General features: G+C 42.7%; 1 protein-coding gene across 3 annotated transcripts in view; it reads left to right on the forward strand.

The window, feature by feature from the left end:
- LOC130172850 (nuclear factor of activated T-cells, cytoplasmic 1-like) overlaps nucleotides 1–27,306 on the forward strand; it is a 61,426-nt gene extending 34,120 nt beyond the window's left edge. For 2 of the 3 annotated variants that reach the window (XM_056381796.1, XM_056381797.1), the window contains exons 9-10: nucleotides 5,769–6,434; nucleotides 25,399–27,306. In XM_056381796.1, coding sequence (XP_056237771.1) covers nucleotides 5,769–6,434; nucleotides 25,399–25,454 — 722 coding nt within the window. In that variant the 3' untranslated portion in view covers nucleotides 25,455–27,306. The remainder of the gene's footprint in view (nucleotides 1–5,768; nucleotides 6,435–25,398) is intronic. The other variant, XM_056381798.1, reaches the window with a different exon arrangement.
- The last annotated feature ends 440 nt before the right edge of the window (nucleotides 27,307–27,746 follow it).

Here is a 27,746-nt window from a genome sequence, read left to right on the forward strand (position 1 = left end):
GATGTGACATTTAAATTATCAGCAGATGTATTTATGGCCACGGGAGATAAGTGATAAGTGGGATACTGGACGAAGCTCTGAGAGAAAGTAGAGCAGGGCCCTATTTGGAGATGCCTGATTGTATGATGAACGAGTGCATTGTGGGTAACTGGACCGAAGTGGGGAAGACTAACTGTGGCCTTATGCAGCATATCAATTTCATACACTGTACTGCCACAGAGAAAGAGAAAGATATGTAGAGGCTTACCATCCTCCACTATGCATCTCTTAAGTCGTTTCCCTGAGCATAAACACAGCTCTAATTAAAAGATGACTTGTTGTGTTCTCTCCGTCACTGCCAAGTAAACCACAAGTACAGTGTGGACCACACAAGCAGGGCCAACGTCTTGTCAAAGGAGCGTAATTAACTCACAAGTGCTAAAGCCAAAGAGATCATGAATCACAGGATATTGAGTTCTATTTTGAGATTTACCATTCTTTTGAAGACACATTTAAATATACAACAGCATCTTTCTATAAAACAAATATTCTGTTTGAGAGTCTAGTATTGCGATTGTGCTGGATAAGAGCTGAGGCAGAATTGCTCTGGGTGCAGAATCTCATTTCAGTACCAAAACACACCAAGCAGTCTAACGTGTATTATAGTCTAATGTGTCATTACAGAGTTGGAGTTGAGGTTATAATTATAAATAAAAATAGAAATATAAATAGCAATAATATATTTTTTTCTACTATTTCTTACTCTTGATGCTGGCTGGCATAGTGACTAATGACTGAAGCATTCACAAAGAACACTGTATAAAGGTTATAATCAGTGTAAACAGACGCTCTGTAGTGCAGATGAGTGTAATACTTTCATGGTTTCAATAGAGCAACAAAGAAGGGAAGGAAATTGTAGTGAAGTTGTTTGCTTTTGAGGGTTTCAGCGTGTGTGTCAACACTGAGAGAAGCAACCAGCATTGTGGCCAGGTACTCAGGGTGGGCCGGGGAGGAGGACACCCACACACTCGCATACACACATGCACACACTGTTGTCAACGCTTTTTTTTTTTTTTTGCTCACTCGTATGAAAAGACTTCCGGCCCGCTGTCCCACTTCAAGCACAGTTGTGGTCACTGACGTTGTTTAGAGAGAACATTTCTTTCACACTCTGGTGTCTGCTCATCTATAAAAAGGCAAACTCAAACCCTTAAAATAGCCTGAGTTGTTTGAAACACCGGAAGGATGAAGCAAACCCTCTCTGGGACACAGATGCTACTGAAAACCACCTTTATTTTCCACTCGGGTCATGTGACCACCTTGTTATTCTTTGACGCTAATGCAAATGCAGTTGACACCTACTGTGGCTGAACACTGATGCCCGCATTTGAAGAACTGAATACACCAGGATAAAATTTTCACTATGCTGCGTGTTTTCCCCTCAGTTCAAATCAGACATGTCATTTCAATAGAGATTTTTATCTTCTCTCAGGCAGGCCTTGCCTTCAGAATTATAACATATTATTATCAGATGTAGTCTGTAATGGAAACAGAGCTGCTCTCACTCTTACGAGCTGACACACAAAGATAAGCTTGAGTGATATGAGTGGAGGGGCGCTGCAGACCTGTTGAAACATTGCCATAATAATGCATTGTGAAGTTAAAAGAGGATTTAGAAATTTGACCTCGCACTGTGTAGTATAGTATGTCAGTGAGCACATAGGTCAAGTGCCTTTATGAACAGGGAATCCTTTAGTTGTGCTTCAGTGAGCACAAGAGCTACACCTGTACTTTTCCAGAAATATGAAAGGAAATTTTAAAGGTCCCATTTTTACACTTTTTCCTGTGTTTTATTTGAAGTCATGATGAGAAGATATGTTTGCAGTTTTAAGAACCAAAAACCATCTCAATGTAGTTTTAACATTTCTGGCTCGGCAATAACAGGTCGATGAGCCAATCAGAAGAGAGGAGGCTCTGAGAGCGGTAACTGCTTTGTTGTGACATCACAAAGGTCAGGAAGTCAAGACAACTCTGACAGACAACTTTAAGGCTCAGTTTCTGAATACAGACATTTCTCTATGTGGACTGAGCAATTTGATACTTTCACAGTATTGATATAGAACCTAGACCTGCTTTATGATCAAAAAAAGACATGTAAATCTCACTTTATACAATATGGGACCTTTAAAGAATATTTTAAACAAAGTTAAACACATGAAATGTACACACCAGTTGAGAAAATTTTTTGCTGCTCAAGAGTTATTGAATATGAGCTGAAGCTGTCTTCAGCCAATGGATCAAGAGGAGATTTGCTGTTGAGATATACCATCAGCAGCATTTGTGGTTCCAGCCTAAGTGCTTGTCTGTGATGCTGAGATGTACGTACAGTACAAGTGTCCTTGTCTGGCTCCCGGAGTGAGCCTCGCTTTTCCAAGATCCCTTCCAATCATTCTTGCGTGAGTAGAGACGTGACGTGTTGCTCTTCAAATAAGAAACAGTTTTCACCAACCACATTAAACAACAAACGCCAAAAAAGTGCTGGCAGTGACCGAAAGCTCGAGCGAAGAACTTCTCGGAACCCCTTTATTTTTACAGGCCGTTTGGAGATTCCTCTGTAATATCGAGTTCTATTCTTAACGCAAACGGGTGCTGACTCCCCCACCCTTGCTGCACTGGTTTGTGGTTGGAGCTGGGGAGGGGAGAGTCAGAAACATGTTCTGTGACACATACAGGAAAAGTTAATGAACCACACATTGTTCTTTTTTTTTTTTCTTTTTTTTTTTGTAAATATTTGCACAGTCATGTTTTTCCAAAAAAATTGGACAAAGACTGAACTGTTTCTGTCATGTCTACAGCTTTGGGCTTTGTCAGACTCACCTATGGTACACTAAGGCCCACAGTATGCTGGGTGACCAGATTGCATACACAGTGGGACATGGTGCACCAGGTACCTTTGAGTTAATGAACTACCACCTGCTCCATGTTAAATGTCACTGCAGATTCATGCAGTTAGAACAAGATGAGTTCAGCATTTCTGCAACAAGACGAGCCCTGGTTTTTCCGCAGTGGCATGACAATGTCAAATCCTAGCCAATGAGCATGAGAAATGAGAATCAGAACCTTTTGTATCACAGGAAACCAATTGCCCAGTGGCTGCAAGTAGAGAGGATTTCCTTCTGAAGATAATTTACAAATCTTCATAAGCCCTGTTTGCTTGCCCTTTGCAATCAAATACACCGAGACAGGCACAGACACACATCTATGTCTATGACATCTATGTCATTCCCTTCAGAGGAAACGAGTGCTCTATAAAATACACAGATCAGGCCTGATCAGTTTAATACGAGCAGACAGAGGGGGAACTGCCAGAGATGGAGAGAAAACCATGTGCAGACCATCATCTGTCTGTGGGCCATAACCCACAGGTTGGGAGGAAATAGAAGCCAGCTGAAGTTGGGACTCGCCTGGTGAATCTGTTTTCTCAGCTCACATACAAAGTGGAAAGGAGACACCCAGATGGATCAAGCTGGAGGGAGACCTTGGTTTACATCTGTAGCATAGACGTGCGGATCTCGGAATAAATGTTTGAAACTTTGAAGAAAGGCCCAATGTGATTTGATTTCTTTATTTTGCCAGTTTTACGTTTACAAGTTACTTCACTGTAAAGTAATACCTTTAGCTGCCATAAAACAAAGTCATCTTTAAAAACAACAACTGTCTTCTCTGTCTGGTTTACCAAGTGGAGCTTCAAAGGACAGGAGCGGCCCATTCCTCCTGACATACTGCTGATTCCCCAAATGAAATTCTCACTATGGTCACAGGCAGGAAATCTTGTGACGCAAGATGAACTGTATAATCTTAAAAAGTTGAGAAAGCGCCCTTTGGTTTTCTTTGGTATAAATCATCACCAACCAGAAGGATTGGTTAAGATGACTGTGCTTTTGTTCAGTTCAAACTTACTTACTTATTTCCTTTGTCCAAGTACAACTTCAAAGCTTTTTTTCCTCTCATCCAGTGGCTGAAAGAAAACCTTACATACACTAACAGTTTGTCAGTTTTCAGGATCCAGCAGGCGTGATGATAATTTAATGTTCTGACTTTATTAAACATCATAAATTTGTTTCAGCCCAGATGACAAAGCAGCTCCTGAGCCGAAGCTAAAAATGTGAAAATGATGAAATTTGGTTGTGACATTTCCACATGACGACTCTGACATCACACTGCTGGCTCCGTGGCCCTGTGCCATCCTTTCATACTACAGAGAAGGCAGTGAAGAGAGAGCGAATCACTGGAAGGAAACGTCTGTGGATGTGGTGCGCACCATGTGACCTGCTTGTTATTCCCCAGGCTGCGAAGAGGAGGCCTGTGTATCATGGGACTCGCCTTACGATGCTCCCCCAGACACCTGGCTTGGTCTCTGGGCTCTGAAAGCAGACAGGGCTGACGTAAATGTGCTCCCTGCTGCATTATCACCGCACCGCAGCTCAGCACCCCGGAGGCCGCAGGCGCGATTAATGTCTTTTCAAATCCAGCTCCCACAAAAATAATAACACATTGAAAAACAGCCTGTTTTTCATATGACACACTCATGCTTCACACATTTCATTTTGCAACCTTTGCTTTTTGCTATCACTCAAAGGTTCTGCTGTGTTTGAATTCAAACACACAGTTTACACAGGCATCTTATTCATATTGACATCTGTATGCCTTTGAATAAATGTCACTCGGAGCAAGTTTAGCCAAAAACTCTTAATGGTTGGCATCAAACGCTCACCACACCCATTAACACATTTTAACAATGTGTAGAAATAGAAACAGTGTGTCCATTGTGACTCAGAAGCCTTTGCTATGCATCTGGGTATCTTAACACTGCCCTATTAGTTTTGTGCTGGCACAGTCTGTGCATATGTACTTATATAATAACAACAGTGAGCTTGTTAATGTGGATCCCACCCCATCCCTCAACACATTTCAGTTCGTGAACGTGTTACAGACTGAGACAGAAATTTTCGGTTAATAGAAAACCCACCTTGTTTTCAATAACTAACTCCTCTTGACAGTGAACAGGAAGCATGAACTAATCACGAAGCGGCGCAGATGCTCTCTGCTGTGTTAGAAATTAGAGGAGAGAAGGCGGGATGATCAAGTGGGGTCACACTCCTGCGTTAGCTGAGGCCTAAAGCTCCTCAAACCACAGGCACAGCTCTATAGCCTCTTAAGGAGCTCAGGCGGCCTAATCAAAATCAAATCATCTCCTTTTTTTCTCTCTCTCTCTCTCCTCCTGTCTCTTGGTCCTGAGAGAAACAATTACTCCTTGAGTGCGGAGGAAACCTAGGGGTCCCGGGCTACGCGACCAGCAGCAGCAGCAGCAGCGGCAACAGCAGCAGCAGCCCAGTGTTTTAAAGTAGTCTTTTATTGGATATCAGAGCTGGAGGACAGTCCAAAGAAAATAGGTCTTATTCATTATTAGAGCCAGCTGTGGCTTTCCACACTGATGACTCATCCATTTTTCTTTCCCCCCCTATTCTTTTCCTTTTTTTTTCATTGTGTGGTAAAGAGGGGTGGCGGGTGGAAGACGTGAGGGTTTCTCTGTTAGAGGACTTGGCCAAGTTGACACTGAGCCCATATCCACTGGTGGTTGTTTGTTTGGATTATGGAGGGTAGTGTGGCCACAATTGTGCCTGCTCACTGCTTCACTCAGCCTTGCTCGTGCACTCATTGCGCCACGTGGATCCCCAGCACGTTTTTTTAATATCTCCACCTTTCTTTCTACTTTTTTCCCCCCCCAGTGCCAGTAATAAAGACAGAACCCAGTGATGAATATGATTCTCTGGTGACTGCAGGGCTGTCCATGCATTCAAAGCCCTACTACAGCCAGCCAAGGCTCACTCCCATCATGCCTGTAGCCGATCCTGATGCCTGCCTGGTCGGTGCCTACCCTCCCTGCCCGCCTCGCCATGCTGCCATTCCATCGTCGTCTCCCAGCTCCAGCCCCACCCTGCATGACCTATCCCCCGTGGCATACAGCAAGTGCCTCCCCAGCAGCCCCACCCATGCAGCACCGCCAGGCTCTGTTGTGCCCCCCATCCAGGAGACCCCTGGCCGCCCTAACCTCGCCCACCCAGCCTCGCCAGACCACAACTCTTGCCTAGGGATGCTCCATTCCCAGGGCAGTCCCAGCCACCTCAACAGCCCAGGACCCCACGGTTACCACCCTATCTATGCCAACAGCAGCCCCTCGTCCTCCCCAGTGTCCCACCCTTCCACTCCCGGTGGGACTGCAGAGAGCCCGTTCGTTCAGGCCTACAGCCCCAGTCAGGTTCAGGCAGCAGCCAGCTCAGCCCAGGCCGGAGGGAGCCCACCCAGCCTGCTACCTGAGGACGCCAGCCCCCCTTCGATGGCCATCACCGTCAAACAGGAGCCACAGGAACTGGACCAGATGTACTTAGATGATGGTAAGTTACCAGAAACAAGGTGTGCACACATTGCTTGCAAGTTTCCACTTGGTAATTATTTGACCAAAGAGAGGCATTTTGTTTTTCTAGATGAAAGCTTCTCTATATGAGCTCAATGTCCATGCCAAAAAAAACGGCTGTTTACGTAGCACATCACATTTATTTAACACCTTTAGCTTATCTCCTGGCCCTCACACACAGCCGCACCCCGCTGCACCTCTCAGTATTTCCTGATGAAATCCTGCTTGCAGATTTACGTCACATTTGTTTAATTTTAGACGCGGCAATTTATTTACTTTTGGTGTAACGCGCGTTCCAGCTTATGTTGTCCAAGTGGCCGCTTTACTTTAAAACAGTAAATTGCCTTGATGGGATTCTGAAACAATCTGTCAAAACATCAGAGCACTGAGGTCAGCCGGGGTGCAGCAGAACAAAAACAGTGGCACACGCGTGGCCAGCCAAACTGTTGACACAACGACTAATGAAGGAAGCAAAACAATGGGTAGGGGTTTCCTGAACCGAGCCATTTTTTCCCCCCCCTCATATTTCTGGGAGGGATGCTGGGATGCAGGAGGCAGAGGCTTTGTTTTCCCGTCTTTTCCCCACAGAGCCGACACCATGTGGCTGTCGTCATCAGGGGAGACTGTGGGGTCACTGGTCTCCCTCTGGCAATGAAACCAGTCACACCCAAGGGACCATATGGTCGGGTTTACTGCCTCCTGTGTCCATCTCACATTATGTCTCTCAGGTCGCCAACCTGTTATCTGTGTTAGCAGAGGCTCCACTTGTTGTTATGATATATATTCATAGAGCACAGCAATGGCATCGGGCCAGTTTGAAATGTTAAAATCCCCCTGCATCCTAATAGAGGTGGGGAGGTAGACAACTCAACATTGAACTCAGGAATATTACCCTTCCTGTGCACCTTTTGTTCAGTAAACTGATGTTGTGTGTGTGTGAGTGTGTGAGTTTGTGTGTGTGTGCTTGTGTTCATGCATGAGTGTGTGCACACTTCACTCAACAGCTCTGGGAGTAGAGGGGTGATAGGCATGAGGGGACCAGGGGAGTTTTGCTGTGGAACTGTAATTGAGTTGAAATGCAGTTGTCAGCATATCTGTCAGCCCTGATGAGTCCCATTAGTCCTCACCTCATAAACACACAATACAAAGACAAGGGAGGGTGTCTTGTCTGTTATCAGCTCTATAAACTGATTTTCAGCTTTTTCTTTCCTCTTTCCTTTTTTTTTTTTTTTTTTAATTTTCTTTTTTCTTGTCTCCTGTTCTTGAGTTCAATGCGATGCCAGATGCTCTGGAAATTCTGATCTGGAAAACAGGTTCTGATTTGAACTTTGTAATAGTTTGGGCAGGCAGAGGCTTTAATTTCAGCATTAATTGAATAAAGCGAAACTGTAGCTGTACTTGGCGTTTTGCAGTAAGGTTGGCCAGAGGTCCTTTTACACCAACTCCATGAAGATACAGCAAATGTACATAGCAGTGCTGAGGGTGAAATCATGTAACCTTGTTTGTCTTCCCCACTACTCCATCCACTGTCACTTTAGCAGGCTCAATCCTCCTCCAGCGCTGTGGCCAAATGTATTCAGCCAGTGATTACAGTTGCATTAGGGACGCACAGGAATGTGTATTGATTGACCGAGGACAGCGGAGCAGCCCTGTGCTGCCGTTTTGCATCACCTAACGTCTGCACAAGCATCTGTGGTGAGCTCCTGGACTCCTGGTAAGTGTGCGGTGGTAACAGCATACTGCAAAGGCATCTGCTGCTCCCGGGGCCCGGCCCTATCTCAGACCCCTCAAATGAGCTCTAAGCTAAAATAAATAAGATTGGAAAGCAGCTCACAGGGCGTCCCGCTCCCCGTCCACACGCATTACCGCCGTACGTTAGCGAGCTGAGCGCTCCATTAGAGAAGGAAGACAAGCGGATGACCTCACCACAGCAGCAGTGATTTAACGCCAGCCATGTAGAGTAGCGTTCCTCCCCAGCAATTGGGGGCCGGTGATTTGGAGTCTGTGGGAGCACACTTGATCTTCCCCAAGAGTGGAGTGCCTCCCACGCTCGAACACTGAGGCCTCCGGCTCTCATCAGCCAGAGGAAATGTGTCTCTCTGGCCAGGCCCAATTTTTACGCAGCCCCTGAGAAATCACTCAACTTATCAACGGTGAGCTACTGTACCGCAAGGAGCTTGGTTAGTATGCAAGGAGTCTGGGATGTAAACCCCCCTGACTGCCATACATAGTCTCCGCTGTAATCTGCTAAACTCTTCCCTCTACTGTGATAGAAACTTACTATCTACAAGGCGAGACATGAGGTGATGATTCTGGTGGTCTGCAGTGAGGTTTTACAGGAAGACTCCAGTTGTCAGTCAATTGTACGTCGGAGCAGCTCTCACCTGCCTCGGTCTCCCTTCTCACTCCTGTAAGCGAAGCAACATCAGCGAGGGTAAGAAAGCATGAAGAGGAAGAAACGCCCAACACTGCTGGAAGACTCGCTGTATTGTTGACTCACTGTTATAAACAACGCATGGCGGGGCTCACCATAAAACCAACGTTTTTCAGACATTTCGTACTTACTCACAGCCCCACTATCTGTGCTTTACAAGGCACATGACTGTGAGCGAAAACGCCATTCAAATGACATCAGCGCATGTAACAATAGAATTTATGAAAAGCATTTACGTTTGCCTTGTTAGCCGCGCTAATTAAGCCAAAAAAAGAAATGCTACGATGACGGCATGCTTTGTCACAAGTCTGAAGGAGCAGTTCTGGTGATATCATACCCCCTCTTGTCTCCAACAACCCGTGGCTCACGTCCATCTACACACAGAAAAACACACACACACACTTTCTCACACAATTTTTGGAAACTGTAGTCCACTTTAAGCGTCAAAAACCCTTCACTTGTAAGTCTGTTCCTGCTGTTTATAGGTATTTTGCAGTGGACATGTGTGTGCGCGTGTGTGTGTGTGTGTGTGTGTGTGTGTGTGTGTGTGTGTGTGTGTGTAGAGCAGAAGTGGTGTGCTGGCAGGGCTAGGCGTTTGGTCCTGTGAGGCGGCTGCCGTGTGTCCTGTCTCATTAGCTGCCGCTGTGATGGGTGATATCATGCAATGCAGCTGAATGCAGCGCACAGCAAAGGAACTAGTGCTAATCAGAGCACTAGATTTCTACCAGCTGCCTCTCTGGGAAACAGAGGGCCCTTATTCCCCAAAATAAGAAAAACACAGAGTGCTCAGAGTGCCTCTGCCGATTTCTGACATTTGACATATGTGCTCTGATTGCCCCGTGTTACAGAGCAGTTTTCCTTGTGATTGTTTCCTCCTCAATTCAAGGTTTTGCGCATTTGAAACTCTCCCAGGCTTGTTTTCTCAAACTGAAAACAGAATTGTTGTTGGTTCTTCCATTCCTCCTGCCCTCCCTCCAGCAACAAAAAAGGCACTCTAGCCTTCGTGAAGATCTCCGTCCACCACCGATGCTTCTGAAGGCAACTCAAGGCTTTCCTCATGGAAACTTTTACACATGCTGGCAAGTTGCCCAGACCCCAGGACTCCGCAAAACCCCTAATGATGATTGAGAGCGCGTCCGCACCGCGCTGAAAACATGCTGAGTCGCTAACATTGGAGTGTGCCGCAAGGTTGGCTCTGGGATCGGGAGGGGGTGGGCAGAACAGAGAGAGGATTTAGAGGAGGGGGGGGGGAGGGGGGGGTTCATTAAAGTAGAGGTTGAAATGTCTAATGGGACTCACTAAAGCAGAGCTGCTCCTGTATGTTTCGATGGTATGCATTTGTGTGCGTGCGTGTGTGTGTGTCTTTCAGTCGGTGGGGTCAGCTGGGTGTGGAAGCGCTGTAAGAGCCAGCGGCAGCTTGTGCTTTCACAACACTCCACCTCTGACACTGTGGCCTTCGGGGAGCAGGTCAAGCCCCAGCTAATAGTGCACAGAAAGAAAGGCTGTCTTGTGGTTAAGTGCAATGCCAAGAACGTAGTCTCCTTTTAGACATAGTGATATTGACATTGTACAAGAAGAAGGGTGATGGCTTTTTTATTATTTATGACTACAAAGAGGATGTGGATTTTTTTTACTATTGTTGTTATTGCTGCCTTCTCATATTAGGAATCCTGTTTTCCTGGTAGCCCGTGATATGGAGAGGTAAAAGTTTGGGATGCTGGAGAAGGTTTATAGTCACAGGAAAAATGAATAGGTGGCTGCACTCATGGTTTGGCCTGAGACCACCTAAGCTATGGATCAACAACTGCACTTTTGGGATCAGCAATGGATTTGATTCAATTTCTTCTCATTACGATCAAATAACATTACTTTGACTGGGCAAATTGCAACAGCTGTGACTCCTGTTACCTGTTATCAGATATTACTGACTGTACCAAGCAGATGAAGGAGTGTGCTCTGAGGTAAATATGAAGATATATGTAGTTCCAGTCATGGTAGAGGTTGTGTATGATATTAATTGATCAATTAGCTTATAAAGAGACATAAATTTCATGCCTGATCTTGTAAACTTGTTAGTTGTAGTCGTATAATGTTGGAAAAGAAGAGCATAGCCAAAACTGGTGGTTAAAAAAAAAAAAAAAAAATCTTTATACTCTGTAGCAGCACTCAGTTGGAAAGTTGAAGTCACTCTTGTAAAGTAGATAACAGTCTGCTTAAACACATTTGTGATATAAAGTACGGAAGTAACAGTGCAAGTGGAGTAATGGAAGCCAGAGAATACGGCGGCGTCTTCGCCATAGAAGAAGAATACCTTTGTAGTTGAGTGGAAGTTCTCTGGATTACCTTAGCGCCCTCTGTTTCTTCTTACATCTCTTTTATCTCTGTCCTCTTGGCGGAACATAAGAGCCTTTAGATTCCTGGTTGTGATCAGATTTTTTCTTTTTTTATATATCACATATTATGAAACCCACTCAATTATAGACACTATTGTCCAAGATTGCTTGCAGTTTAGCAAATAATTGGATCTAAGTGGTTACATATGACAGTGGCAATGGGGTCACCGTATTAGCGCTTTGATTTTAAGCTCTTTCTAAAACCGTTGGGAATATTATTAGTTTTGATAAGTGCAGCAAGATGAATCTGTAAGAATTCAATCCATTCATTACCGCAATGTGCTGGCTTTTATACGTGCGCGTCTGTGTGTGTCTGTGTGTGTGTGTGTGTGTGTGTGTGTGTGTGTGTGTGTGTGTGTGTGTGTGTGTGTGTGTGTACACCCCAAACCCTGGAAGCTTAGCCAGAGGATCTGGTCTGGTTTCAGTCGCTCTGTCATAATATCCACAGTCACTGAGAAAGAATGTGTCTGCTGCAAAACTGCAGCTAAATTATCTAAACAAATTGGGTTTCTTTTGTGTCTGGGATCTGATACACGCGCACATTTAGATGGGAGACTTTGATTCGGACCCTGAATGGGTTTCGTGTTTATTTTGCCCAAATGTCAGAGATGTGTGACGCAGATTTTGCTACTGTAAAGATTTATGTCTTATTTTCTTCCATCGTTCCAAGCTGTGTAAAAAGATGGAAACACCATGTGGACTTTTTATGGCAGTCAGTTACCTGGCATCAGCAGCAAAAATGGATTTGAACAAAGTATACAATCAAATATAGCAGCGTAAAGCCACAAGGTGCAGCACAGAGTCTATTCATTAAGGCTATATCCCTTCAGTTCATCATACGTCATGTATTTCTTACAGTTTCTCCTGACACAGCCATTTAGAGGCTCGGTTTATGTGGCTCACATTCTGAGGTTTAGGAAACGCGCGTCGAAAAGCCACCGAGCCGCACAGATCACAGCGGGTCAGGACTCAGACATAGCCTGTGGCTTGGCTGGGATCTTCCTGTGTGTATCTGTGATCATGGAGCAGTCACCTCATACCAGACACTCTCATTACCTAATCATAATATGACAAATGTCAGCGCGGTTGACAGCTCTTGACTGGATGATCAGTGAGCGGGTCTCCTTCCCCCCGTGAGGCTGCGAGGTCGTTATCTGTCCTTTGGTGAAGGTTGTATTCAAGCTTTGATTCAGCCTCTTACCGGTTTAATGTCTGGCTTCATTTTTCTCATTTTAAAGGTTAATTAAAACTGTTTTCAGCATCCAGTGTCCGTAAGGTTCAAAAAGTTGTTGTGGCAAGTGCAGGCCTCATTTCAGAGGTTTTGATTGGTCGGCGGTTTCTATGTTGGTTTGTTTGTGATTTAAAGAACATAATGTAATCTCCACAAACATTACACCAGCACTGCATTTACCATAAAACACCGTTCCTCTGTGGAGATAACTGAGCTTGCTGCGCACACCGCAAACGCTGCACAGTCACAGAAACCATAAATTTGCTTTGAATCTTGGATATTTCCTGCTGGCATTGAAAATATGAGCACATGGAAAACTCATGAAGACGAGACACACACAAAACACCAAACAAGCACAACTGATTTGCCGAAAGACACATTTTTGTTTGTTGACTTGCGCACAGGGAGGTCAGAGATCAGGATAAGCTTCGGGACAGCGAGCCTGGAGCTCACAGGGTCTCGCTCAAGGACCCTTAAGTCCAGCCACAGACAGTTGAACGTGGTTCACAGATGGGATCCTCTCATCTGAACAGAATAACCACACTCAGATGCTTGTCCCTAGCAGTTGCAATGTTTCTGGTTGGTATTTAGGGGATGTAAATACCTGCGGCATCAGTAAACAGGAGTAGGCCTCCGTCCCAGACCACTTAATAACAGCTCCCCATCTGAAATTTGTTAGCTCAGTGAAATAGTATCCTGTAGCGACGGATGTCAACAGAGAGGTCTGATCCAGCCGGGAGGGATGGGGAAAGCCTTTGGGTTTTGCAACTCTTGGCAGATTTTGTCGTCTCCTCCATGCACAGATACCTCAGAAAGAAGAGGGTGGAAGAGATAATCATGAAGAGAAAACAAGAGGAGGAGGAGGAGGAGGAGGAGGCATGAAGATGGAAAGTATAAGAGAGAATGAAATAAAGATGCAGATATAAACTTTGAAAGAGTGAGAATCCCAGTACAAACTGCCACAAGACTGTAAACCAAATGCACATGTGCCCTGTTTCAGTCGTATAGTCCATTGACAAATCATTCTAAACACAGACAGGTTAACATGAAATGCAACTGTCAAAATAATCAATCTGTCTGAAAAGATTATATAATTCTGCCGTTCATAATCCACTGCTGTCTCGCCACACTTTGTTCATTTTTTTAAGCATGATATCTGGTCTCATCGCTCATGAAGCTAAAATGGAGGGACATAAGTCACGAGATGTACTTTAGGGTTTTGAGATTTTGGGGTCAGGAGATTCTCATCATGTCCTCACATCCAGGAATATTCAGCGAGCATGAGAAGAAGCAGGTCAGCCATAGAAATAAAGGAGACAGAGACACAGAGAGACAGACAGACCAAGAGAAAGAGGGGAAAATGTGAGGTGGAAGAAAGTAGCATGCAATCTTGGTGATTTTCCCTGGCAGCTTCTCCCATTGCCCCTGTTCTTCACACACACATACACACACACATGCATATACACACACACACACTCCTTTTGTAGCTAAAGCTGTTAAAACCAAAACACTAAAAGTCAAAGGAAGATAAACACCACTGAAGTTAAAGATCACATGTTCTTCCTCTCCCACCAGTGGCCGCTTGCAGTGCAGAGACTTACCACGCAGTTGGTGAATGGGTTTACTTCTGGGGAGGGAATGATCATAACCACTGAACTGTAAGTGTCCTACTGTTGACATATGACCCATCGCAGTTATAAGCCTCAACGGGTCCCCTGACTCTCTCGATTGTCCTCAGCTGAGCTCAAATTCCTCTCAAAACAACATGCTAACAAATAGAGAGATCCCCTCACACTCGGTAAGCCTTTTGTACAGTGTGAGCAGCACTGAGGAAAGAAATGATGAGGGTCTTAAGCAGTGCACAAACTTCTACATTAAGGTCTGTAGCTCAAGAAAAACCGAGATGGTTTATTGTTTAGCTGCATTTAGCACTGAAATATCCCTGCTTTCAAATGCTCATGTATCATGAGCTTTTCAAATTAATTTAGGATATATTATTAGAATGCATATATTATATAAGAATTTAAGATAATAGTATAACACTTTATATAAACCAGTGCCTTCAAACCCCACACCCATGTCCCTTAATAAGCATTTTAAAGTAGAAAATTAACACATAATATATTGTTTATAGGATACTTTGATATAGTTGTAAGCAGATATAAGGACATTTCAGGGATTAATTAATGTATCCAATGTATGTCAACAACTAAAGTCCACCAATCAGATATTTTAAGATTCACAGTATAATGAGTTTCAGTATAATGATGTCATCTTCAGGCATCACATTTTATATAAGTATGAATTATAAAAGTATTCAGTTATCATAGATATTGGTGGCATACATTTATTGATGAAATCTTATACTTACTCTTAAACTTTTTCTTAATTAAACAAATTTCAGCCAGTGATAAAGAGATCCAGCTTAAAGCAATCTGCTTACAAGTACATTATACTGTGCTATAACCCATTTATTAAGTGTAAATATACTGATTATTAACGCCCTTTATAATGTGTTTATATGTTGTAACTAATAGTATTGTGAATTCTTTATGAATCATTTACTAATGCTTCATAGATAAGGTATGCATCGTTAATTAAGTTTGGTTCATAAAATTAACTTATACGTGCTCAAAAAGCATTTGTAAATAATGTATTAAGCATTAATATTGTCATTAATTACATAATGTAAACACTTCACGAAGAGTGTCTTATTAGAAGATGGTTATCTTGCTTTTCTGCCCTGAAATCAACAACTTACTTTTTTTTTTTTTTTAAGCTGTTCATCTTCCCCCATCCATTGGGGCCTAGAAGAAGCATAAATAGAAGAGAAGACAATTCTTTACGCTTATGTTGTAAATCAGAGATGTCAAGTCTGCACCGAGTCTGAGTTGGAAAGCTTGGCTCCTAAACACTGCGTGAATGAAAATGTCACGTACAATTTAATGAAATCAGTTAGATTTACTGCATGATAGAGTAAAATAGCAGGCTCTTGTTTCTGTTAAGGCATTTAAGTTCCCTCCCTAAGCCCCAGCAACTATTAAATCTGAGAGAGCACAAACAGAAGCAGGTGAGAATGTGGTGTGATATGCTGTGATGTACAGGTGACAGAAAAATGTCGCCGTCTTCACCTTTGACTCTGAAAATCAAATGGAGGGTGCTGGAAAGGAATGGCGCATTTGCCAAGTCCTCCCCTCTCTCCTGTCTCCAGACTGGTCCGTGTGGAATAAGTCCGCCATGTGCCCCGAGGCGACCTCCTTCCTCCTCGGTGTCTTTGAATCCCCGCAGGCGTTGAGGATTTAAAGTTGTAGGGCAGCTCGCTCTCTCAGGGTCAGCAGACAGAGTGCTGATCATATCGCACTCAGCTTCAGCACGGAGTCGAGTCGCTAGAGCTCAGCAGGGATGTTTGAAAAGGGAGAGGCCGTGTTCTTGTGTGCAGCGGGAGCTTTTAAGGATTTAGTTACTTTTAGTGTACTATTCAGTGCCTTTTCTGTGACTTTAGGATGGAGCCTGCAAAACCCCTCTGTCAGGCTCTCCAAGAGGCTAGATCAGTGGAAATGTTACTTTCATCGGAGCATGCTTTCCAAACCTGTAAAACAACCTATAAGAGACTAGGATTGCCAGTTTGAGCAAGAGTTCTGAAGTGTCCAACGTGCTGTTGTGAAAAAAAGTCTGAAAGTCCCCCAGAGGCCTGGTTCCTCCTTACACCAAACTGAACCAATTTCATTTGAAACAGCAGACCGATCAAATGAGCAGCTTTTGCATCCTTGCAGCACAAAACTTTTACTAGCGGAGGACAGAGAGCAAAACCAGTGTTTTTTCATGGATGGCAAAACAGACAGGTTAACCAAAGGCCATGATGTGCTGATACACACAAGCAGACACGCACACTAAAAAACAGGAAGGAGCCTCTCTGAGCCATCTATCCGTGATGGATAGTTCACAATAAAGCTTGCACTGATCTAAGCCCTTTTGGACACGGAGAACATAGTTTCTCGATATATAAATAAAAGAAAACAATTCTGAAATCCCACATTACGACTGACAGTCAACAGGTGATTTAAGAAGCACAATACAAATGCAGTTATAAATCGTATTATGTGCAGGTGCACGGCCAAATTCTCACTCAGACGGCTGCAACCCAATGAAGTATGATTGTTTCAATATGCTCATATTTTTTTTTTCACTGTGTGCCATTTTTAAAACCAGGGAAATCTCGAGCCCGTCTGCATCAGCTTCGGCACAAGCATACGTTTCTAATTCTGAATCAATCACTGCGAGTTTATCAGATGGCTGAGTTATTTTACCATAAAGCCACTGGTAATGAGCCATGCAAAAAGTTTTAATCTGTCTCCTTTCGTATCTCCATCACAAAGACGTGTGTGTTTCACTCAGTTTGGTGAATTTTTTCTGACTCTGGTGTTTGCTTCACGCGGTTACGCTTCACTAGTCGTGTGAAACTGAGCTTTTGATTTCTCACAGTCTTCAATCATCTATACGCACTTTGTGTCAGAAGCTCTTTAGCTTCTTACTTTTATGTTTGCTTTCGATAAACATTCTGATTGTCGAGTTCTGTTGTGGTATTTTCCACTGCAGCTAAACAAATACTTTACAACTCAACGCAATCAAACTGAACTGTGTAATCAACACAGCTGAAAGTCCCGTTGTGGTGCTGCATTCAGCATCTGCACTGTTCGACATCATTTGTCAGTTAAAGTGTGGTCAGCATCCGTTTGTTTTGTTTAGTTTTTTTATGTTGAAAAAGTACACACTAAATGTTTATGTGCGAGGGAACCTATTGCAGTTAGTATATTAGATCAGTGGTTCCTAACCTGGTGGTCAAACCCCACAATGGGCCCCATATATAAGTCTGGGGATTCACAAGATGATAAGTCTATCAAACAAAAAAATACATAAATATAAATATTTCTTACTTTAAAAATCATTAAATGAAACAATCTGCAAAGGAAAGACAAAAATATGGTTGAGCCGCTCATCAACCATGTAACTATAGGTCACAAGTATGACACTGATAATTAGTATTTCATTGGCAGCCGCTGTATTAAACTTGTAGGGTTACATTTTACCAGTTTTAGATAAGAAAGCAATGTTTCAAGTAGTTCATGTGAATTTGAAAAATTAGAAGCACTACCTGCGTTTTTTACTGCTGTCCAGCCTTTATTCCCAGAATGCACTGCATTGTGAGACAATATTGTACATCAGTGCACTGAAAAAGAGATTTTTGTATGCACGCTGGCAGTTTTAAGTATAATTAATTTTCTATGTTCACATTCTAAACATTAGAGCTGACAGTCTATTCAAAACACTCTTACAATCTACACTTTTATTTTGTTATCATTTACAATGCAGTCTGGCCAAGTTGCGTGATGATTTCAGAGAAGTCAGTGATGAGGGCACTGGAGAGCAGCTCCAACCATGTAAACACCTCCCCCTCATCCTCCCCGGGGACCGACCTCGAGCGAGCACACCCGCGGCCTCCTGGGCCCAGGAGGAAATGAGAGGAGGAGGAGGAGAGGGAAGTGGCAGGCTCACAAAGAGAGACAGAGCGAGGTGAGATAGGGAGAGGCCCAGCACACCACGCAAGATCAAAGACAGAGGTTACGCACCGCCGTCGCCAAAATAAGCACATGAGTGGTGGTGTTCTCGTTGAAAGTTGTTGGCTTTAGATTTCTAATTTGGGATGGTGTAGTTTAATCGTTCTCATGCCTGGAGCACAACATTTTTAGTTAAAGTTAATGTGGACCATAAGCAGACGGCTGAACTCTCCTGGGCCGGGTCATTTGGTTTGGTAACATGTCAGATTCATCTGACTACAGAGAGCCATAAAGCATGTCGTCTGAAGAGCGAGGCACATCAGAGACTCACAGGTGAAGATTAGAGCCCCGCTCCACTTTGTCTCTCCACATGAGGCTCAGAGAATATGTCATCATTATTTCTCAAGGCTGCTACAGCTCTCTTATCCAACCGAGCAAGGAGCCCTTGTCTAAGAACAGCAGCAGACGTATTGATTGGAAATCTCTTCAGTGACATCAGAGCACTTAGTGTTTACACTCCACACTTGATTTCTTCTTTTCTCTTGGTCTCTCCAAAAGAGGGATCATATCACTCCTCTGTTGGCATCCCTGCTCCGGCTCCTTTTGAACTGTTGTTGTCAACTTTACCAACACGCAATAACACACAGTATTTCCTCTCGCTCTCATCAGTCTCATTGTCCCGCAGCTCTTCTCCTTCGTCATTTTCTCCCTCAGCACACGAGGATGTAGGTTTGGTTTCAAAGAAAAAACGAATAAATAAACAGATAATTAAAAAGTAACTGTGTCAATGCTATTCCATGCATATAATTTACATCAGTGAGGCAAATGACAAATTACAATGGAAGCGGATATCGGGAAGGTTAATGTTAATAGAGACCTGATATTTCATCATAGATCTGATGTCATGTGAGTTGATCTAGGAGCATTCTGACTATTTGATAACAGATATTTAATCATTTTTCATGCAGTGGTGTTTGCAGTATTTTCCCTGCAGGTCTTTCTCTCAGGTTACAGGTATTTTTCCACCAATCAGAGGGTAGAACAGGAGAGAAAGAAAGTCCATTAATCAGTCACTGCTGCTACTATAGCTTAAGAGCTGTGAAAAGAGCAATAATTGAAGAGATTTAGATGAACATATGAACATTTTTATCTGCTTGTCTCGTCTCTCCTCTAGATGTTGGAAACTGGACTCTACAGAGATTCTGTTTAGAGAGAGTAAATCAAACTGAAAAGTAAGGGGAGACAAAAATAGGATTTTTTTTTGAGGGGGCATGTCTCCACGGTCCCCAGTGGAAAATATGTCCTTGCTCATCAACTATTTCTCACATTGTTGTCTCTTTCCATTAAGTCTACGTCTACATTATAGATTTCACGGCGTCACGGTTCACCTGAGCAGCGTGAGCGAGGTGATTGGCTGTGGCCCGCGGCGCAGCAGCGTCACCGCACAGCTGCTGCTGCGGGGCAGTTGTAAAGCCTCAGCTCTCAGTGTAAACTCAGCGTTGTTTTAAAACAAACTCTCGCTCTGCAGCCTTATATCTCTCTCACTCTTTCTCTTTTTTTTTTTCCTCTTCTTCTCCTCCATCTCCGCTGTCAGTTGAGGAGACTAAGTATTTCCACATGGGAAAGCCCAGGGCTTCACACATCAGCCTAGCTGTGGGGATGAAATATGCTGTCTGTACATATCATCACATCATTAGGCCCAAAGGGATCCCTGCGATGGATTAGAAGCTGTCTACCTGCAAGACTCCGATGAATTTATGAAGCACTTTATCATGATGAAGCATTAGTGGAACGCTTTGTCTCTTTCCATTTGAGTTTATCTATGGGAATAATGATTGTGTCTCCCTCCATTTCGCTCCTTCTCTTTTCAGTCGCTCTCTCTCCCTGACATTTACGTGTGTGTTCTGACCTTTGACCCCCTCCCTATTTGTGATGCTGCTGGTTACCAGCACATGATAAGTGACGGTGTCGGAGTCTCTCTCCGTCCAGCCGTGTGTGGGAGGCAGCAAATTGTCCATTAAGTGTTTCTACTGAGGCTGAGAGAAGATTTGATATAGTGGGGAAACAAAAGTAATATGTACCAGGAAATTCAATTGTCTCTCTCCAGCAAGTTTGAGCTTTAGTTTGGCTTCCCCACCAAATCAATTTCACATGAAAGCACAAGTTCAGATGAGGTTTAACTTTGAGTCCGTCTTGCAGCCTTTTACTCTTTCTGAGCTCCTGCACAGACTTGATGCCAGTGTTTATCTGTGTTTATATGAAAGAGCTTCTATGACTCAGACGAACTTCCTCTCATGCTGCGGAGAGTCTGAGTGCCACAATTGAAGGAAGCTACCTCCGCTTTCTCACAAACCTGATTGTGCCACTCCAGGAGGTACAAGTAAGCAGAGGAAACACCCCCTTGCTACAGTGTGAAGGTCATTGACCCCAACACAGCTGCAGTTTATTCATGCAGTGAAAGTGAGAGAAGTTCAGGAAGGTGCCCTCCGCTTCTTCAGTTTCAAGAGACTCCGAGTGAGAACTGGAGTCCCTGGCAGGAAGCCTCCGTTACAACCTTCAGTTCAGAGGTCGTGTTTTGGATAGTCAGCTGAGGGAAGCCAGGGGAAGGTGAAGTCACTCTCTGCCAGGTCTTTGCCAGTCAGTCCTGATTTGGAAGGAGGGGGATCGTGTTACGACAGCAGGAACCTCCGAGCAGCTCTCAGGCCTCCAGGTTTCTGTATCTCACCAGACCACAGGGCATCCTCTGTTCTCTGAGGAAGCCCGGCTGTTATCGAACCCCAGTGCACAGCGCTCTCCTCTAACAATACTAACTGAATCCCCAGTGCAGGTCAGGTTTACGCTGGACTCTCAGAGTAACCCAATGAAAACATAATGCTTGGATTACTGAGTAGAAAAAAGAGACACATTTGCAGCAGCATAACTTCTTCTATTTTCAGTTTGCATGTTTTTTATATATACAAAACTCAGACTTTTTGTATCTTATCATATCTTATGGTGAGTCGCTGCTCACATTTCCATTTATTTTTTTATTTTTTTGCGGCAACTCACACAGCTGGTGATGTGCTAACTGACAGTGTTTTCAGTTGGAAAAACTTCTTTCATCATCTTCCTGTGCCAAAGCCAGAAATGAATGGTGACAGAAAAAATGGCGGCAACATGGATTAGAAGTGAACTTACAAAAAAACTACCCCCACTTAAATCAGTATAGATACACTATCATTGCTTTTGTGTAGATGAAAAATTGACATCAATGGGACCAATTTGTCAAATCAGTAATAATTAATTAGGGCAAATAACCCCTCTTCTGGAAATGGCTAAAATAAACACAATGTCAGGCTGAATTATGAAGAGTAAACTAACAAGCAACTGAGTCTGATAATCGGGCTATTTGTCTCCTGTTTGTTGATAAGCCAAGAGACAGCTGGACTAATGGACATTTAGAGGTCTGTCTATCCTTTGTATAAAGCATTACAGACCAGCTACAATAGGTTGTAAACAACAGCTTGATGCAGTTTTCTGGCTTTTTTCAGATAAAGTTAGAAAGTCACAGCCGAGCTGGGTTGGTGGAGACCCAAAAAACCGAGCCTAAAGCGGAGGAATATTGGATTTACATTCCTCCTGTATGTCAGTGTTGTGTTAACAGTTTGTTTCCGCTGCCGTCAAGTTACCAAAAAAGACGAGCCCATTGTTGCCAAACTTTATGTGTTACATTGTATTGTTCTGATAATCGATTGTACCTATTTTAACCTGCATTGCTCATGCATGCACTACAGTGGGCAGCACGTGCACTGGAAGCACTTCACCACCCGTTCTAACAGGCAGAAATAATTTTCCTTCACACTTGATACAGACGGATTATTTTAGCGAGGTCAACATTCATTCAGCCAGCAGTCACACCCAATGGAGACGGAGGTTTAGATGTAAGCCACTGCAAAAAAACACTGGTAGGCCCTCACAAAGGAGCTGAATTGTGCATTGAACTTGGCTCGACAGTAAAGCACAGTCATATTTTTGTGTCACTCTCACACCTGCCTGCCTGCCTGAAATAGATCTCCCAGCCGCCCAGCCCTAAGTATGAGTCCTGACAGGTCCGGACTGTGGTTTACTGATTGCACTGACACTACAGCTAATAAAGGATGTCACTCTGTTTAACTCAGACTAGCAAGGCACGTGTTGTTTTTTTTTTGTTTTTTTTTTCAGCAGGGGAATATTTGGAGCTCAGCTTTCCGCTGTTTTTGTTTATTCATGAGCGGGTACCCTCCCAGTAACAGCAGTAATAGCTTTCCATTATTAACCTGGGAAACTGAAAAAAAAAAGAAAAAAAACAAAACAAGTTTCCAATACTGTTGGGAATGATGCCAGGCTGAGAGTTCATTTATGTACATATCTGACCATAAACCCATTACTTGCATCATTATTGTGTAGCATAACATAGCATTCTTTTTTACAATGGCATATAGAGATCATGAATGTGGAAAATAACTAGCTGGCATGCTTTCTAAACTAGCTTTACAAGGCCCAGTTTGCAGAGGAGATGTTGTACTTATACCCCTGCCCATCCGCATTATGCAAGGCAATTGAAATTTTAGAGCCAAATTCCACTCTGAACAAAATGTTCCTCAGCATGTCTGACTGCCTTCCCTTGTGCTGCATATTTGTGGTTATCTAGTCACTTCATGGAAGGTGAGACCGACTCAAAAATAAAGAGCTGTCACGTGGAAGAGTTTGACTTCAAAAGAAAAATATGATCCTTGTCAAAATAGAATTAAAAAAAAAAAATCACTTCAATGAAAAAAAAATATTTTTGATTCGATTAAAAATACTGCATACTCAAAGTCATTACCTGTGTGTGTGTGTGTGTGTGTGTGTGTGTGTGTGTGTGTGCATGTGTGCGTGTGTGTGTGTTATCCGTCATTCAGGTTTCACCTACTGTTCTGTAAAATTTTCTTCATTTCCCAGAAGTTGTTGCAACTAAATAGTGACAAGAGCTACCCCATTAAACAACTATAAATAGCCTGTCGGTGTTGTCTTGTGGTGTAACAGTTGGCCACATCCTGTTCTGAGATTCTCACTTTGCCAAAGATGAAAACACAGGGGCCAGTGTCTCACCTTTCTTCTCTTTATCGCCTGTTTCTTAAGAATGGAACATCATTGAACGTACTGATGGAAAATATTAGTTGATAATACAAAATAACACAGTAGTTAACCTGTGGGTGGAGGAGACGTCACTATTTTTTTTTTTTTTTGACTGAAAAGAAGAAAGGAAGCCACTGCTTTCCCTCTGAGAACAATAAAGAGTACATTCGTTGGGTTTTCCCTTCCCCTCCTGGAGCTGTTTTCTCACCTCCGCTAACAAAAAAACGAGCTGCGACATTAAAGTTTGATCATTTAATTGTTACATGTGCTCGCACTTCCTTTATGTCCTGGGATGGCAGAGCTAAAAATAACCTCGGCGTGTAAATGCCTGTTTAGCCTGGAGCAGAATAGAGTCGAAAACAGCCAGCAGTGTTGGCACAGGTTGGATTTTTCCAATGGGAGTTCCTCCTGTTGAAGGAGGTGAGTCCCAACCAACCTGTTTGTGTGTGTGTGTGTGTGTGTGTGCATGTGTGTGTGTGTGTGTGTGTGTGTGTGTGTGTGTGTGTGTGTGTGTGTGTGTGTGTGTGTGTCTGTGTGTGTGTGCGTGCGTGCGTGCGTGCGCTTGTGTGTGTGTGTGTGCATATGTGTGCATGTGTTGGTGGGTATTTGACTAGATATAGTAAGCAGGGCATGTTATTATAGGTGTGTGGCCTACTTCTTTAAAAAATGCAATCTGTTTATTCATTTACATCTTTATTTTTGTTTCCATCCTTGGCAATAAGTGTAGCTACACACTGGTGTGTTAGTTCAACACATTATTTCCCTTACATCAGTTCAGCTGACATCAATTGTTGTACATGAAAAAGCAAAAAAAAACATGCTTTGTTCATATTTCATCAGCACCAAACTGTAAATATGTCAATATGTCATCATACAGATGACAGCATTGAAATGTTTGGGTATTAAAAAACAACCTTGTTTTCTCTATCTGATGTTTTCGTCTTGAATAGTGCCAGTGCTTCACCGTTCAACAAACAGTGTCTAGTGATAACAAACTGCGTGCCCACTTTGAACCTCAGAGTGGGTGGACTTCCTGTCTCTGCTCCACTGCGTGTGGAGGTTTCACCAGACTCTGTCTCTCTCTGTCTGAATCAGTCCGCTTTATCGCGGCTTGCTCTAAAACTGAGGAGCTTCTTGTTTGCGCTAAGCCACGGGGCTCAGGGTCCTCGCCATCTTCACAGTCACTTCCCTCTGTTTTGCCAAAGAACACAGAGCAGATAAAGGCAGGAGACTGATCTGTGTCTGCCTGACTGTGGGAAAGGCGCGGGCACAGGAACTAGTGCAGGAAAGACAAGACCATGACTTCAAAACACAGATGGGTGTATGGGGCCGATATGAGTTTTAAAGCATGGTAATGACATTGATATGTTTGGATTGTGACCACTGATACCCGGTATTTTTCAACTTGCCCATATCTATGCCAAGTATTTAATGGAGTTTTGCCACATGTGACATTATTTATTGCAGGCTGCGACACTGTCTTCAATTAAAGTTTTGAGTGTTCTGGATTAAGAAAAATAAATGCCACATTTAAACTTCATCAGATCGAGGCCAAATTTAAAAAATAACACAACTAACTGACTAAAACTAACACAAAACTTCGCATTAGACACTTTTTAATTAGCCCCATTTCTCTCCCCAGAATGCCCACCCCTGGGCCCAGGACAGAAATGAGTTGGAGGGCCCCTATTAATCCCCCTGATAATTCTCTATCCCACTGTGGCAGTACAAATTTTTCCCTACCTGGCCCCAGATTTTCTACGTGGTAATTTGTTTTAACACATGCATTTATAAAAATACTAGCACAAAAGGGAAATAATAAAGGCCTTAAAACCAGATATAGACACAGTGAAGCCCAGTCCAGGTTAGGCAGAAAAGCAGGGTGTGGTGCATATTCTTAAAAAAAATCTATTAGAGGTCCATTCCAGTGATTTGAAACAGCAGAAGCCATTATTTCCTTACCTTTAATTCCTATCGGGCATCATGACACCAAAATCCGACACTTCCCATAATGTACTACAGCACCTGGGTCCCTGGAGTACATTAACCGACTGTGAATCTTGCCGGTCAGTCTATCACCTGCCTTACGTCTGCAACTTCTCTCTATGTTGTATGAAATAGTATTTTAATGATTTTAATTATTATTCATTGTGAGCGGTTAATAACAGTCTGCCACCTCTCTTTTGTTTCCACAGTTAACGAGATTATCAGGAACGACCTCTCCAGCATATCCGTGCATACTCATGCATAGACGTCCAGATGTCTCCTGCAGCAGCAACACACACTCAAACAGCAGCATCATCAACATAAAGAGAGGACAACAACAAAAAAAACAAAAAAAAAACAACCCAGAGATCCAGATGATGAAGAATACATTTTTGACCAGGATCTCCCACTGGACCATCGTCGCCATCACCCCCTTCTCAGTCAAAGACTTGCTGCAGATTCACATTGACAATCACTGGCAAGCTCCATTTTAACAGATGAATGTTTTATTTACAAAAAAAAAAAAAAAAGGGAAGTGATATCAGGGGCAAAGTATACGACTACACTTGCCTTAATAATTCACAGCAGATGTTCTTTAGGGGACCAAACAGCTCAATGAGACTGAGTTACTCTTCTATCATTGACAAATGACAATCTTCAGTCCGAGCGTGATCTGTATGTTAATGCATGGACAAAACTAACGGGACAATGAGTGTCATGCTTCATCACTTTGGTTCATTTTGTTTGTGCAGTCAGTCCGCAACAACCGAATCGGTGCCTTACAACAGTGATATTGACAGCAAACAACAACAGCAGCAGACACACAAATGCAAATGGTTCGTGGTAACCCAAAGTGGAAGTTTTTATATGACATTTTTGTATCATTTCAATGATTTGTTTACAGGGACACAGAATAAAAGGCTAGAAGAGTATCTAAGGAGTATGTGAATTGTAGAATTGTATTTTTTCTCGCTTCCTTATATCCCATTGTTCATTTATACTGAATGTTATTGTATGATATTCTTTTGTATAAACATGTATTTGGAAGTATGTATGCCTTATGCTTTTATCGTGCTCTTTTGCTATTTAGTTTTCCCTTTTTTTTCTCCATTTGTCTTCCCCTGATATGATTTGTACCATTTCTAACACCCTGCATTATGCTTTTCACCTTAGTGCCTATTTTTAATCATCCTGCCCCGATCTTCCAGTCCTCCACCCAGATCACGACATAATGACGCACAGACAATCAGAGAAATATATAATACATATCCTATGACAACAGTTCCTGGTTGCAGGGGCTTATAAAGGCAGGTAGCAGAGTTTTTATCCCCCCAAGCTATAAGATAGTTGAACAATGGTATGCTTACCTGCTGAATTTAAATGAGAATACTCCAGGACAATATTATATATATTTGTCTGTTACTTCTTGCACTGCAGGTTTGCATGTAAATAGGCACAGGGATAATCTAAGTATGCCACAGGCTCAGTTTTATTTTTCATCTGGGTGACTCAACTGAGGAGTTGGCAGGACTGTTATTTACAGCTGGCAATAATTGATCTGATTAAACCAAAGGATTTTACCTTTGGTGAAGTTATTGTCCGAGTTTTCCTCTTTCTGTCAGAGACTTTAGCGTAGAATGGTTCCCCATACAAAAAACAACAAAAACAGAAAAACATTATGCACTTTACCGTAGACACAGAGCAGGTTTTTCTTGCCTCCAGACCAAATATTGTAGATTGATTTCCGCGTGTCATGTCATAAACTTTCACAAAGCTGCAGTCTTTTCCATGTTACCTGTCTTTTGGAGCATGCACACCATACCGATGATGGGGATCATTTAGCTGACAGTGGCTTTCCATATAGCTTCCTAATACACTTTTGGACATATAGTATAATAGCATGACTAAACTGTATGAATAAGGTTTCTATTTTGTGCCTTACTCTCTTTCTTGATCATCAGATCATTGCAAGTCTATAACGCTTTTCTGTGTAGGCACAAGGTGGGACATATTTCTCTTTAATATGAAATATTTATGAAAAATGAAATGTGTTTTAAGTGCATTTAAATGTGTTCTCAACAATTAATTAATAAATGGCATAATGGTGACCATACACATCACAAGTCCTCGATTATTTTGGTGTTAAGCAACAACATTAATGATTCTGTGAGCCTTTTCAAATTATATTTAAATGTAAAATCTTTAAATATTTTTTTCTGTTGGGATTTTGACACCAGAAATTTGTAGGTAACTGGTTTTGGTTTTACACTTGCTATTGAGGTGGTGTCCAAACCATTTCTTGGTTATCTGCAAGATTTATGTTCTTGTTTTTTCTCCAAACAAACTTACGTTTCTCCAAATGGAAATTTCAAAATGATTTTTGACACCTTTATGACTTACTTTTTTTTTTACTGTGGAGATTCATTTTTAATGCCTTTGGAATCTCAGCTAATTCTATTACATTTTGTACCACAGAATATTGAATTAAATAATGCATTCTCTCTCTTTTGTCCTCTTTCCCCCTCAGTTCATGCTAAAAGTATTTTTTGACTATTAC

This window comes from Seriola aureovittata, chromosome 7, assembly GCF_021018895.1.
Source record: "Seriola aureovittata isolate HTS-2021-v1 ecotype China chromosome 7, ASM2101889v1, whole genome shotgun sequence".
NCBI lineage: Eukaryota > Metazoa > Chordata > Actinopteri > Carangiformes > Carangidae > Seriola > Seriola aureovittata.